The sequence below is a fragment of the Bufo bufo genome, chromosome 4 (assembly GCF_905171765.1).
Source record: "Bufo bufo chromosome 4, aBufBuf1.1, whole genome shotgun sequence".
Taxonomy (NCBI): Eukaryota; Metazoa; Chordata; class Amphibia; order Anura; family Bufonidae; genus Bufo; species Bufo bufo.
The window spans coordinates 239,764,817-239,780,746 of NC_053392.1; the positions used below are offsets into that span (position 1 = coordinate 239,764,817).

The window sequence follows — 15,930 nt, forward strand, 5'->3', positions numbered from 1 at the left end:
CGTACAGAAAAGAGGTAGCAGGCAACTCCATACTAAATGCCAAGAGCCACCATCCTATCCATACCATCAGAGCAATCCCCGTGGGAGAATTTACACGTATAGCTAGAAATTGTAGTGAAAAAAATAAATTGGAAGAAGAGTTCAACAAAGTGGAGAAAAGACTGAGGGAGAGAAATTATCCAGTTTGGATGATTAGAAGGGGACGAGAGATAGCCTCAAAAAAGGACAGAAAAGACATGTTATTTGGAGGTTCAAAGAATAGATCAGTTAACAAATTGACCGTGGGCGGTGCCAGGGAAAGTGGAGACAGTGACCAGAACAGAGTTCCAACTTTATCATTAACTTATAGTAGTGAATTTAATGCAATCAGTTCTGTCATACAGAAATGTTTACCTATACTATATGATGACCATATTTTATATCAAGCCCTGAAATCAGGGTGCAGAATTGTGTCTAGAAAAGCCACAACTCTGTCCTGCTCGCTGTCTCCATCCCTGTATACCGCCAATGGCAAGGGAAATAATTTCAAACAGAATTGGCTTATTTACAAGGGTTTCACAAAATGTGGAGGTAACCCTTGCAAAACCTGTGATTATGTGCTGCCTACCAAGTCATTTGAAAACTCAAATCATACACAAAAATATCCCATCCGTAGTTACATCAACTGTAACACGGAGAATGTAATATATGTGATCAAATGTACGCAATGTGATCTAATGTATGTAGGCAGCACATCTCGCAGGTTTAAAAATCGCATTCTCGAACACTTGAATTATATTAATAACCCCAACATTTTAAATATATCGAATGCAGCCAAGCACTTTATATACAAACATGCACGTCAAGTGTCATCGTTTCAAGCCTTTGCCATTGAGCGAGTACTAGCCCCCAAAAGAGGGGGGGATTATCGGAAAAAAATCCTTCTCAGGGAAGCCTACTGGATTTTTAGACTTGGTACTAGAACTCCGGTAGGTTTAAATCTGAAAAAAGAACTGACTTATGTTTATCAATAAATTATGAAATAAACTGAACTGGTCACTTGAACTGGCAATTTGATACTATGGTTTAAATATACCTGTTGACTTGTTCCAACAGACTGTCCCGAGGTCCGCACACATCTCTGTTCATCGGTCCTCCAATATAGGATCATAGTCAGACGACGCGTCTTGTTGGCCTCACATGAAGCGATTGAGCATCGGCTTCATCATGGCACTTGTGACCTATTACGGATTACATGTGCACATTCAATGCTGACACCCGTATACTGTGTCCAACGCAGAATGTCAGCATCTCTTGTTATATGATGAATTAAAATGTGAATAATTAACTGACAATCTATTTTGGACTATATGTAACTTTATCTGGTTGTCCAGCACAATTTACCCAAATGTAATAGTCTATAATAGATGGGAGTTCTGAGGGCCACTGTTTTTTGTTCTTTTGTGTTTTATTATTAACTTTATTTTATGTAACATGTTAATGGGGATAATAGATGAATTTTTAAACAAGTACACATTCACACTGTGCGGCTACTGATAGTAGGCCAATGCCACGGTGACCCTAGGGTTAACTTTTCTCTGGGCGGTGTCCGCACGGTGTGATAGCAATTATGTTAACCATGATTGCAAGGTGTGTCGATGTGTGTGGCAACCTATGAAGTCGGAGACTCCGTTCCCTGTTACAGGGGGGGAGTGTCCTATGACTCCTTAAATAGGAATGCCACACTTGGCAAATTGTTACGACTCAGGGTGGTTACCCGAAACGCGTTAACGCTATGTCATGTGGATTGTGGTGATGTCTGTGATTTGATCAACTATTAAAGCAAAGCCGAAAGAGGAACCGCATTTGTCTCCAGGACCGTCTTTTCTATTTACCTGCAGCCTGTAACGGGAACACTCCCCTAGGGCCTCTGGAGCCGGGACTACATATATTACGGAGGTGAGCTGGATAAAGTGTTTATATATTACAAGTGTTGGTTTCCGTGCTACACCTCCGTTGTCCCGAGTAGATAATATTACCTCTGGCTTTGAGACTAATTATACAGACTCCTAACCCATTTCCACATCGACACACCTTGCAACTATGGCCTTCAGCAACCGACCAAATCGACAATCGAAAGCTGATTCAGTGTTTTCTGCCAAAGATCCAGACAGCTCCAAAGACCTTGATATTATAAGTGGATTAAATAAATTGGAGCGTCTATTAAATCAAGAGACTCGAGTATGGTGGGACTGTACCACACTTACAAAATATATGGAGCAAAATATGATACCGCGTGGTCTAAGAATTAAAAAAGTGCCCACCACAGTCTTTTCAGATGATTTTGTGGATCGATGGAATAACATTTTGACAAATTGTTCAATGGAACTGATGAAGCTTATTATAGAGCTAGAAAATGACAAACTGTCTACATTACAACGGGAAATTGAGTCCACCAGAGATTTCCTGGGGAAATATAACAACAACACGGAATACATTGAAAAAGAGGAAGATATGAGAATATCAATTACTAAACTTGAGGACACTATAATGGAATACAAACATTCGAAATACCAGCGGGATTTATACGATTATGAAAACAACCAGGTTTATGAATGGGGGAGGAGGGATAATATGTATTCCACACCCAAATCAATACTCAAAAACCGTAAAAGAAAACAAATACCTAAAAGAATGTCCAAAGTCAGTTTTTGCTCAGATACAGAGGGCTCTGATCTTTCATATGCAACCGGTGAACTGGAGCCAGGTGCCGATGCCTCCGCCCTGCCTCTTTCATCTGATGAGATAGGTAATATTACCTCTTATTACAAAAAATGTAAAACAGATAAAAATAGAAAAGACACAGTTGTTGTCTCAAAAAACATAGAAGGAGGAGTGGACGGAGGCACAGGCCAGCGGCATCCCAGGAACACCAGATTGCAAGTGAAGCACAAATGAATTCCGATTTATTGAGTGTTGTGAATTTGTCCGGTAGGGAGTTGACTGATGAACAGAGATGTGTGCTCTCGCTTGGTCTGAATTTTGCGCCCACAGGGCATTTTGACATGTTCTCCACTTTGTTAGATATAAATAAGTTTGTGCGTAATATCACTGTTTCACGTCATTTCTATGATATCCCATCCCAGCCTGATCCCCCGCCAGACAAAGCATTAATTTATGAAGAAAACTCATACAAAAATCTTCTATTTAAAGAACAGGTATCATTATGCTGTCTGGAGGGGCTTCAATATGAGCAGGGAATCAAAGACTTGCCCAGACCTCCTGGAGATTTCCGTACAAAAAATACAAAATTTTATCCATATATGTCTCGGACAAATAGCATGGATATTTTCCAGGAAGTCCTGGAAAAGGAGCTGACAAATATTGAAAGAGAGAGCAAAAATACAAAACACAGTAATAATCTTAATGCATCCCAAATCCAGGCACTCCAGGAGTTACAGCAATGTGACTCTCTGGTCATCAAAATGGCGGACAAGGGGGGGGCGGTGGTCGTTATGGACAAAGAAAGTTATGGCAGCCAATTACGGGAAATGCTTACAGATATCTCCACATACAGTAAACTACCCAAAGACCCATTACAAGAATATATGGCAAATTATATGTCACTTTTACAAAAAGGTAAAGGTCTAGATATTTTCAGTGATAATGAATTTAAGTATCTGTGTGTGGAGACACCGGTTACACCGATTATGCATGCTCTGCCTAAAGTCCATAAGGGCGTCCACCCCCCCCCCCTTCGTCCCATAGTATCTGGTATTGGTTCCCTGACGGAGCGCCTGGGCAGTTGGCTGGACAATATCCTCCAGCCACTGGTCAGGCGCACCCCAGGTTTCCTTAAAGATTCAGCCGATGTACTGCGAGCGATGTACAATTTTGTTTGGGGTGCCAACTACTGCTGGATTACAGCAGATGTAGTCTCTCTCTATCCATCTATTCCCCACGGGGTTGCTCTGCTGGCGATGGAATACCATCTCCATCGATATACAGGAATTGGCCCAGGCTGTGTGGATTTTATATGTGAAGTAACTGCTTTCCTGTTAAGTCATAACTATTTTATGTTTGATGGGGTGTACTACCTGCAGACCCGCGGTGTGTCAATGGGAGCCAAGTTCTCACCATCATTAGCAAATTTGACGCTATCATATTGGGAAGAAAAATATATTTATGATCTAAACAATCCCTTTATGCCTGGTTTGGTCTGGTACGGCAGATACATCGACGACGTGCTTATGGTATGGTCGGGCGGTGTGTCTGCCGTCCCAGACCTCCAGGCATACCTAAATAACAACAATTACAATTTACAATTTGTGTGCGCGGCACATTCTGTGCATACAAATTTCCTTGATTTGACACTCCGCGGGTCTCCAGGTGAGGTGGTGCATACCACCACGTACAGAAAAGAGGTAGCAGGCAACTCCATACTAAATGCCAAGAGCCACCATCCTATCCATACCATCAGAGCAATCCCCGTGGGAGAATTTACACGTATAGCTAGAAATTGTAGTGAAAAAAAAAAATTGGAAGAAGAGTTCAACAAAGTGGAGAAAAGACTGAGGGAGAGAAATTATCCAGTTTGGATGATTAGAAGGGGACGAGAGATAGCCTCAAAAAAGGACAGAAAAGACATGTTATTTGGAGGTTCAAAGAATAGATCAGTTAACAAATTGACCGTGGGCGGTGCCAGGGAAAGTGGAGACAGTGACCAGAACAGAGTTCCAACTTTATCATTAACTTATAGTAGTGAATTTAATGCAATCAGTTCTGTCATACAGAAATGTTTACCTATACTATATGATGACCATATTTTATATCAAGCCCTGAAATCAGGGTGCAGAATTGTGTCTAGAAAAGCCACAACTCTGTCCTGCTCGCTGTCTCCATCCCTGTATACCGCCAATGGCAAGGGAAATAATTTCAAACAGAATTGGCTTATTTACAAGGGTTTCACAAAATGTGGAGGTAACCCTTGCAAAACCTGTGATTATGTGCTGCCTACCAAGTCATTTGAAAACTCAAATCATACACAAAAATATCCCATCCGTAGTTACATCAACTGTAACACGGAGAATGTAATATATGTGATCAAATGTACGCAATGTGATCTAATGTATGTAGGCAGCACATCTCGCAGGTTTAAAAATCGCATTCTCGAACACTTGAATTATATTAATAACCCCAACATTTTAAATATATCGAATGCAGCCAAGCACTTTATATACAAACATGCACGTCAAGTGTCATCGTTTCAAGCCTTTGCCATTGAGCGAGTACTAGCCCCCAAAAGAGGGGGGGATTATCGGAAAAAAATCCTTCTCAGGGAAGCCTACTGGATTTTTAGACTTGGTACTAGAACTCCGGTAGGTTTAAATCTGAAAAAAGAACTGACTTATGTTTATCAATAAATTATGAAATAAACTGAACTGGTCACTTGAACTGGCAATTTGATACTATGGTTTAAATATACCTGTTGACTTGTTCCAACAGACTGTCCCGAGGTCCGCACACATCTCTGTTCATCGGTCCTCCAATATAGGATCATAGTCAGACGACGCGTCTTGTTGGCCTCACATGAAGCGATTGAGCATCGGCTTCATCATGGCACTTGTGACCTATTACGGATTACATGTGCACATTCAATGCTGACACCCGTATACTGTGTCCAACGCAGAATGTCAGCATCTCTTGTTATATGATGAATTAAAATGTGAATAATTAACTGACAATCTATTTTGGACTATATGTAACTTTATCTGGTTGTCCAGCACAATTTACCCAAATGTAATAGTCTATAATAGATGGGAGTTCTGAGGGCCACTGTTTTTTGTTCTTTTGTGTTTTATTATTAACTTTATTTTATGTAACATGTTAATGGGGATAATAGATGAATTTTTAAACAAGTACACATTCACACTGTGCGGCTACTGATAGTAGGCCAATGCCACGGTGACCCTAGGGTTAACTTTTCTCTGGGCGGTGTCCGCACGGTGTGATAGCAATTATGTTAACCATGATTGCAAGGTGTGTCGATGTGTGTGGCAACCTATGAAGTCGGAGACTCCGTTCCCTGTTACAGGGGGGGAGTGTCCTATGACTCCTTAAATAGGAATGCCACACTTGGCAAATTGTTACGACTAAGGGTGGTTACCCGAAACGCGTTAACGCTATGTCATGTGGATTGTGGTGATGTCTGTGATTTGATCAACTATTAAAGCAAAGCCGAAAGAGGAACCGCATTTGTCTCCAGGACCGTCTTTTCTATTTACCTATATTACAAAATGGCATGAATCAGACCAGGGGTTGAAAAGTTAGTAAAAGTATCTTTTGGGCCCTGGCTGGCAGCATGGCAATCTGGCTCAAGCAGGTTTTACAGAGACAATACATCCCCACAATGCATCATGGTTTCCTCCTCTCTGCCCCGGAGACAACTGAGGCGTAATCCAATTATCTCTCAAGACAAAGAGAAGTCACCAATACACATGCGCAGACAACAGGACAGACATCACCCTTTAAACACACAATGGGACAATGGCACAATAGAAACACACCTAGCATTTTCCTCCCAAGCTGACAAGTTACACTTATTATAAATTGTTACAACTTTGTGAGTTTACATTGGCCATACATATATCTAACATCAATTTAAACAGTATAACTTTGGGACAAACCTATCCAAAATTCACTTGAATAGGTTCAGGGGTTTAAAAGTTAGTATATGGCCCATAATCCAGGGGCAAGAGGCCAGCAGCCAGTCCTCTCCAAAACCCAGTGGCGAGGTTGGTTTTGCCACAATTTCCAAATAAGTTTCATGTGTCAAATGACCCTCTTCCTATTGAAAAAACAAAAGTTGGATTCAAAATGTCCGACTTCAAAATGGCCGCCATGGTCACCACCCATCTTGAAAAGTTTCCCCCTTCACATATACTAATGTGCCACAAACAGGAAGTTAATATCACCAACCATTCCCATTTTATTAAGGTGTATCCATATAAATGGCCCACCCTGTATATTCGATAAAAGTATATTCGATAGATTGAATGGTAGAAAATTCAATATTGGAATATTCGATAGAATATTCGATACCACTCAATAGTGTCAATAAATTCAATAATATATATCACACCAGAAACTTCAAGTATTGCCCAGATCTTATATATGCTGTTATTTGGGAAAGAGAAGGTATTTTCTTCTAGAGCTCTATCCCAATTTGGGAAACTGAATTTCACTGAAAATGTTGTAGGTGTATTCACTGGGAGCGCAATATGTTCATAAAGTGTCCACAGGAATCCTGATAATGTGAAAAGTCTCTTATAGCATATCCTTTTAAGGTCGATATGAGCTTTGAATTGAAGAAAACTTTAAATCGATATTTGGCTTACCGTCTAGCGTCTGCTGTGTCCCTATTGCTTCAATGGAGCTTTAAATATTTGCCGGCTTATTCAGTCGCTCCATACAGCAAGCTGGATTCGATTTCGCGGGAGTTCCAAAGATCGCGGGAGTTGCCACTCTGTTCCGCAATTTCCTTCGGTGTAGCTTTCGACGATAAGAATAATTAATCCTTTACTGTATAAATTTTCTTCTGTATGGCCATACAGTATTATCAGAGGTTTTTCAATGCAGGTATATCACTTGTTTCACCATACGCGTTTCGGGTAGATTCACTCTCCCTTCCTCAGTGGTCGAGTGTCTGCCTGCTCTGCCTCCATTTTTATCTATTCCTTAATTGCTTCCCAAATCTCGGACACCTGTTGTTCATGCTACTCCCAGTTGGCCAGGGAATCCTCCCACATAATCAGGGGATAATTCTATACAGCCTTGATGTTTTGTTTTGTTTTTTGTTGTTTTTTTACAATACATTTATTACAATACTTGCCAGAAAAAAATGGGAAAAAGAACTACAGTCTTTTACGGAAAAGAAATGGAAAGATGCTCTTAGAAGTTATGCTATGGTGTCGGATAGGGGTTCACATAAGGTATCACAGTTTTTTTTTATAGTGCATAGATTACATCGATCCCCTTGGATGTTAAAGAGAATGGGCGTGAGAGCTTCAGACAAGTGCCCAAAATGTAGGGGAGAGAAAGCAGACTTAATACACTGTTTTTGGAGATGCCCGAGACTGTTAAGATATTGGACAGAAATAGCAGAGATAGTATTAGTATTTCTGAAGGTTCAAATATTTGAAGATCCAGTAGTCTGTATATTAGGGGCAACTGAACATCTGAAGTTAAACAAAGAGACTCGATTGGTTTTGAGTAAAGTACTATTCCAAGCTAGACTCCTTATACTTAGGAAATGGGTAAAGGAAGATCCCCCGACAGTGGCGAGAAGCCGTCAACTTGATTAAAGTGGAACGGGTGACTGAGTGCTATATCAAAAAATCTGAAAAACTTGATGAAATATGGAAAAAATGGTTATATTAGGGCTGGAAGTTCTTTCTCTTTTTTTTTTTCCCTCCCTGTCCCTCTCCCTAAGGGTGGTGGGTGGGTATTTGGGATAAAACAAAAAAAGTCACTGTAATATTTACTCATTTGTAATATGGACTTTTTTATTGTTGAATTGTTGTGTTCTGTGTATAAATGTATATGTTTTTACAAAATCGAAATAAAAATAATTAAATAAAATAAAATAAAAAGAAATGATATACAACTCTTTTTTAGCATCTATACATTTAAATAATTTTTGGAGATTTTAATATTTTTTTTTTGCTCTCTGAAGAGCATCCTTCAGTTCGGAAAATTGCCTTTTTTGAAATTGTTTTTGCCCTCCCAGCCCCAGTATGCTTTTTATAGTTTAGGGGAAATATAAGTATATTGTGGTCACTATTACCAAGTGTTTTACAAACATTAACATTTCCACAAGCTCTGCATTGTTAAGAATTACCATATCCAACAGAGCATTGCCCCTAGTGAGATCTTCTACAAACTGTCCCATACAGTGGTCCTGTAGCAAGTTGAGGAATCTTCTCCTCTTTGCGGTTGAGGAAGAACCCATGACGCTAGTCAAGGTCTGGGAAGTTAAAATCTCCTATTATGACCACTTTACCGGCCTGTGCAGTAGGGATCGACCGATTATCGGTTTTACCGATATTATCGGCCGATATTAAGGATTTTGAACGTTATCGGTATCGGCATCTATTTTGCCAATATACCGATAACGTATGGGGAACAAGGATCGCGCTGCTGACAGCGCTCTCTGTGTTCCCTCAGCAGCACAGGGGAGGAGGAAGCAGTGTCTCCCTCCCCCTGTGCTGCTGCTGCCGCTGCCACCAATGAGAGGAGGGAGGACAAGAGGAGGGGAGGGGCTGTGGCCACTGCGCCACCAATGAAGATAAGTCTCTCATTAATTAATATACAGGAGGCAGGAGCTGGCTGCAGAATCACATAGCCGGCTCCCGACCTCTATGAGCGGTAGCTGCGATCCGCGGTAGTTAACCCCTCAGGTGCCGCGTATCGCAGCTACTTGTCATAGAGGTCGGGAGCCGGCTATGTGATTCTGCAGCCAGCTCCCACCTCCTGTATATGAATTAATTAGCGACTTATCTTCATTGGTGGCGCAGTGTGCCCCCCCCCAACCCCAGTATTAGACATTGGTGGCGCAGTGCCCCTCCCCCAAACCCAGTATTAATCATTGGTGGCGCAGTGCACCCCCCCAAACCCACTATTAATCATTGGTGGCGCAGTGCGCCCCCCCACCCAAGCCGCCCAGTATTAATCATTGGTGGCAGTGGCCACAGGGTCCCCTCTCCCCTCCCCTTCTCATTGGTGGTGCAGTGGCAGTTTCGATCGGAGCCCCAACAGTGTAATCCTGGGGCTCCGATCGGTCACCATGGCAGCCAGGACGCTACTGAAGCCCTGGCTGCCATGGTAAGCTCCATGCTGCTGTGTGCACTATGCACAGAGCAGCAGGGACAGTGTAAGGTCCTATTCACCCTGATAGAGATCTATCAGGGTGAATAGGACAAGGGTTCTAGTCCCTAAGGGGGCTAATAGTTAGTAAAAAATAAAAAATAAACACACCAAAAGATTAATTATAAATAAAAAAGAAAGATTTACAAAAAAATAACTACACGTTAACAATAAACATTCATTTTCAGCAGATTTGAGTAGGATTTTAAAAAAAAAATTAAAAAATTAAAATTCACAGAATGTCAGTATAAATTATCGGCTATCGGACAGAAAGTTCACAGATTATCAGTATCGGAATCGGCCCTAAAAAAATCAATATCGGTCGATCCCTACTGTGCAGCCTGCTCTATTTGGTGGTTCAGCTGAACTACTATCTCCACTGTGATGTTAGAGGGTCTATAGATGACACCAAGTATTATTTTTTTCAGAGTTTATTTCCCTTTGTAATTCCACCCATAAGGTTTCAACATCCTCACCCACAATTGCCTCTTTCCCACTTACCTTCATATCACTCCTCACATGCACTCACATGCCACCGCCTTTTCTATTTGCACTGTCTTTCCTAAGGGTATGGCTACACGGTGCGGTCGTGAACCATTCAGGGTGCAGCCGTCTTCAGTCATTAACCAAGCGGCCAGTTAGGCCACAGCTGCCTTTTATTTAACTAATGAAGACCGCACTGTATAACTGGTCTTCATTGTTAATGGCCGCAGAGTTTTAAAGGCACATTTAATACCAGGTGGTTATTAACAATGAACACCAGATATATAGTGCAGTCTTCATTAGTTAAATAAAAGGCAGCTGTGGCCCAATTGGCAGTGAGGTTCCCAACCCGCGAACCATGTCTCAGCCACACCAACTACATCTATGTGTTTCTCTAGTACCGTAGACTCCAGCTCCCCCATTTTTCTTGCTAGATTTCTGGCATTTTAAGTTAGTATTTAATTTTGGTTTTCATTGTTGGTTTGTAACAGGTTGATGTTACCAGCAGCTCTGTTTTTTATAGGTGTACAGTCATTCAATCAAGGAAAAAATTGATTATCATATGTAATCACTCACATAAATCATAGAATCGGAATTTAGTGATCTAGATTATTTAATACTTAACTTTTACTTCTTTTTATAAAATAGATGGGATATATCCCTCAAAATAGAAATACTCAATACACAAGACCGTTTTCAAAGTCCCACAAACTGGGGGAAAATTGCTTATTGAAAGCGGTAGTGCTGTGTCCACACTGATGCAAATAGTGTCAGACACAGAGGGTAACAGGTGTAGGTATACACTGATACCCAATCAAAAATATTGCTACCTATAGTGTCGCACTTTTTCGATTAAGTGCGGACACAGCTGATACCGTTTTCTTATAGTCCCTCCTTCCTGAGGAAATTGGAAAACGGTATTGACAAATCAGCCTTCATTTATGCCCACATGGTGTCAGCACATATCGATTATTGCCGTCACATATTTTTGATTGGGTATCAGTGTATACCTACACCTGTTACCCTCTGTGTCTGACACTACTTGCATCAGTGTGGACATAGCACTACCGCTTTCAATAAGCAATTTTCCCCCAGTTTGTGGGACTTTGAAAACGGTCTTGTGTATTGAGTATTTCTATTTTGAGGGATATATCCCATCTATTTTATAAAAAGAAGTAAAAGTTAAGTATTAAATAATCCAGATCACTAAATTCCGATTCTGTGTACAGTCATTCCTAGTCACCTCCCTACTTCCTTCACCAACCCCAACCCCCACTATATCACACTCTCTATCTATTCTATCTAACCCCATATTGGTATGACCCAGCTTCCTCCCTAGTAACTCTATAATTCCTGAATGGCTATAAGACACTTTTCTGCCATACAAGTCACAAATTTCCATGCAAACCTCATTTCTGAGGTTCTCATTTCTCACTTTTGAGAAATGACAAAGAAAGTGATTGGAGCTTAGCAGGATGGGGTTTAGCCTCCCAACAGGTTTACCATACATTTTGGTAAATTATGGCACAAGTTTACGCCTGCACTTTCCTGGCACACTGAAACCTCATAGATGCACCAAAGGTATGCACATCTTAATAAATTTGATGCATGTTCCTTCAGCGTACTTCAGCTTAAGACCAGTGTATACAATGCAGGTCTTAATAAAATCCTTCCATTGTGTTCTTTCAGAAATGTTTTCTTTCAGAAAAGATTTATCACAATTTAAACTAATGCTGGCCTTTAATACATGAACACATCACAATTTAATACAAAATACAACACCCTTCTGATCTATTAAGAAGTTAGAACCAGAAAGATACATGATTTCAATGGAAATTGTTTTTCTGATAATCTTCCAGAGGATAATATGTTTAGACAAGACGTTGGCAACATTGGCAGAGCCATCATAATAACTTTCAAGATGAATATCTGTAATTGTGTTGTCGCCATTGTATGAACATTGGATGAATAATATGTTTTTTGTTTTGTTTTTTCAGGTGGAAACTGATGAACAAATATTGTCTGTTTTCTGTGGAAGGGAAAGTACTGATACTGAGCAAACTCCAGGACAGCAGGTTATTGTGTCACCTGGGAACTTCCTGAGCCTTACCTTCAGGTCTGACTTTTCCAATGAAGAACGTTATACAGGCTTTGATGCTCATTATAGTGCAGTTGGTAAGTTATACCAGTTTCAGTAACATGCAACCTTCCTGGAGCTTCCTAGCTGCCAAAACCTAATATCCATAAATCCTGATTTGTAGTCACAGGAGATAATTTATTAATGAAATGCCAATACATACTCATATTTTAGGGAATGGATAGCTTCTCCAAAATTCCCTATAATTCCCAAATAAAAATGTATAGTTTCTCTAATGGTTAGGGATAAATCTGATTTTGTTCTTAATTTGCTTTTTACATTTATTATTAACTGGGACTGTATTTATTTTCCATAGATGGTACATTTACATTCCAACTATTTCAAAGATTTTATAATTTAAACATAAATTAGTTTATGTACTTTTATTTTTGTGAAGGTCAGCTTTGTTCCTATTGACTTCAAGTCTTAAAAATTCTTTATTTTGTCATGGGGATTATGGTTTCTACAGAACAAACACTCAAAATGTAATATTGCTTCTTTAAAGCAAGCACAAAATACGTGATGAAATCCAAAAGACAGTAAAGTAAAACCAATATATTATCAGTGAGCTGGAGCTAGTATCATTGTGACAATGTTTGCACAGGTGGCAGCTAATTCCTCTGTATGATGTCTTTTTTCAGATGTCGATGAGTGTGCAGAGCGAAACGATGAAGACATGGTCTGCGACCATCATTGTCATAACTATATTGGTGGATTCTACTGCTCATGCAGATTTGGTTACCTTCTTCACTCAGATAACAGGACATGCAAAGGTATTTCATAGCTTTTTTCTTTATTGTGGCTTTTTATATCCATGTCTAAACCAGTTGCTTTGCTTAGAAATAACCCTCAGTTATGAGTCACTTCTCCATATTAAAAAAATAAGAAATATAAAAATAAAAATACAGGTAAAAATAACTGGTTACATTTACAAATGAGTGAATTAATTCTAATTAGGGAATTTAACCCAAATTTTGCTAAAAGTTTGTGTTTCAATAAATTCCATTTTTTAACTCGGTATAAAAAAATTCTGATTAAAACTCTGTGATTAAGGTTCATGTTCCAACATTTAGTTCTGGATTAAAAGAAAAAGGAAACATTGGAAGGAATGTTGTTTGTAGGTTAGGCTAAATTTGCCATGTATTTGAGCACTACTTTCAGAAATGCTTCCATCATACGTATATGTCTAATGTACCCATATAGTTCTCTTGACCTGTACCAAAAGAGTGTCTTTTTGGCAAACTGTACGTTATACGTGCAAACAAACAATGATCAGCTCAATAGTCAGTTAAGTTCAAGCCTCCATCTGTGCATGGACAATTGTAGAAGCAATCCAATGTGAACAGGTAAATATAAAAATCTAGCACCAGATCAAGATTCTGTTCCTAGTTTCCCAGGGTGCATCAATTACTGCCTGTGTCACGGAAGGGGAGAGCGTGCACAGCCCTGAGCTCAACCCACACCTCTGTCCCTGCCTACTTGCACAGTTCGCCCTAGGCGACGGTGTACAACTGGACGACGTTCCCTAAACTGAGTACGTGCTAGGCCTTAAAGGGAACAATAAAACTGGAGAAGATTAATAAACAAAGTGACAGGCAGGCATGGAGGGGTAAATACACAAACAATGCAAATACAAGCAGTGGTCAAAATTAGGGCTGCAACGATTAATCAAAGTTATCGATAATATTCGATAACGGGATTCGTTGTCAATGAATCAAATTATCGAATAATCGCCTATTCGTTGCTATGCGGGGTGGGAGCGGGCGGTCAGGGTCCTTAACCAGCAGTAACTTTTACTTCAACTTTAAAGAGGACCTTTCACCGATTATTACACTATGAACTAACTATACAGACATGTAGAGCGGTGCCTGGGGATCTCACTGCACTTACTATTATCCCCGGGCGCCGCTCCATTCTCCTGCTATGCCCTCCAGTATCTCCGTTCACTAAGTTATGGTAGGCGGAGTCTGCCCTTGTTCTTCTGTAGCGCTGGCCAATCGCATTGCAGAGCTCACAGCCTGGGAGAAAATAACCTCCTAGGCTGTGAGCTCTGCGCTGCGATTGGCCAGCGCTAGAGCAGAACAAGGGCAGACTCCGCCTACCATAACTTAGTGACTGGAATCTCCGCCTACTATAACTTAGTGAGCGGAGATACCGGAGGGCATAACGGGAGAACGGAGCGGCGCCCAGGGATAATAGTAAGTGCAGAGAGATCCCTGGGCGCCGCTCTCCATGTCTGTATAGTTAGTTCATAGTGTAATAATCGGTGAAAGGTCCTCATCTTTACTAACTTACAATGAAGCTCCGGTAACAGGCAGAGCGGGCGGCGGCGTTATGTCACTTACTCACGTGATGCGCCTGCTCCGCCTGCTTCAGTCGTAAAGTGCCTGATACTGGAGCTTCATTGTATTTGTAAGGTTATAAAGATCATAGAGCTGATTTAAAGTTCAAGTAAAAGTTACTGCCAGTTAATTAATAGTCTGAATACTGATGTGGCCGGTGTATTGGGAGATCTGTGGATTGCACTGTTATGGGGAGGGGGATCTGTGCACTGCTATGGGGAGGGGGATCTGTGGATCACTGCTATGAGGAGGGGATCTGTAGATGGTACTGTTATGGGGAGGGGGATCTGTGGATGGTACTGTTATGGGGAGGGGATCTGTGGATGGCACTGTTATGGGGGAGATCTGTGGATGGCACATATAGCATACAATGCTATACAGGGAGTGCAGAATTATTAGGCAAGTTGTATTTTTGAGGATTAATTTTATTATTGAACAACAACCATGTTATCAATGAACCCAAAAAACTCATTAATATCAAAGCTGAATATTTTTGGAAGTAGTTTTTAGTTTGTTTTTAGTTTTAGCTATTTTAGGGGGATATCTGTGTGTGCAGGTGACTATTACTGTGCATAATTATTAGGCAACTTAACAAAAAACAAATATATACCCATTTCAATTATTTATTTTTACCAGTGAAACCAATATAACATCTCAACATTCACAAATATACATTTCTGACATTCAAAAACAAAACAAAAACAAATCAGTGACCAATATAGCCACCTTTCTTTGCAAGGACACTCAAAAGCCTGCCATCCATGGATTCTGTCAGTGTTTTGATCTGTTCACCATCAACATTGCGTGCAGCAGCAACCACAGCCTCCCAGACACTGTTCAGAGAGGTGTACTGTTTTCCCTCCTTGTAAATCTCACATTTGATGATGGACCACAGGTTCTCAATGGGGTTCAGATCAGGTGAACAAGGAGGCCATGTCATTAGATTTTCTTCTTTTATACCCTTTTTTGCCAGCCACGCTGTGGAGTACTTGGACGCGTGTGATGGAGCATTGTCCTGCATGAAAATCATGTTTTTCTTGAAGGATGCAGACTTCTTCCTGTACC

At 40.5% G+C, this 15,930-nt stretch overlaps 1 protein-coding gene across 2 annotated transcripts in view; it reads left to right on the forward strand.

The window, feature by feature from the left end:
- MASP1 (MBL associated serine protease 1) overlaps positions 1–15,930 on the forward strand; it is a 206,256-nt gene that overhangs the window by 91,037 nt on the left and 99,289 nt on the right. For both annotated transcript variants that reach the window (XM_040428394.1, XM_040428393.1), the window contains exons 3-4: positions 12,384–12,561; positions 13,165–13,296. In XM_040428394.1, coding sequence (XP_040284328.1) covers positions 12,384–12,561; positions 13,165–13,296 — 310 coding nt within the window. The remainder of the gene's footprint in view (positions 1–12,383; positions 12,562–13,164; positions 13,297–15,930) is intronic.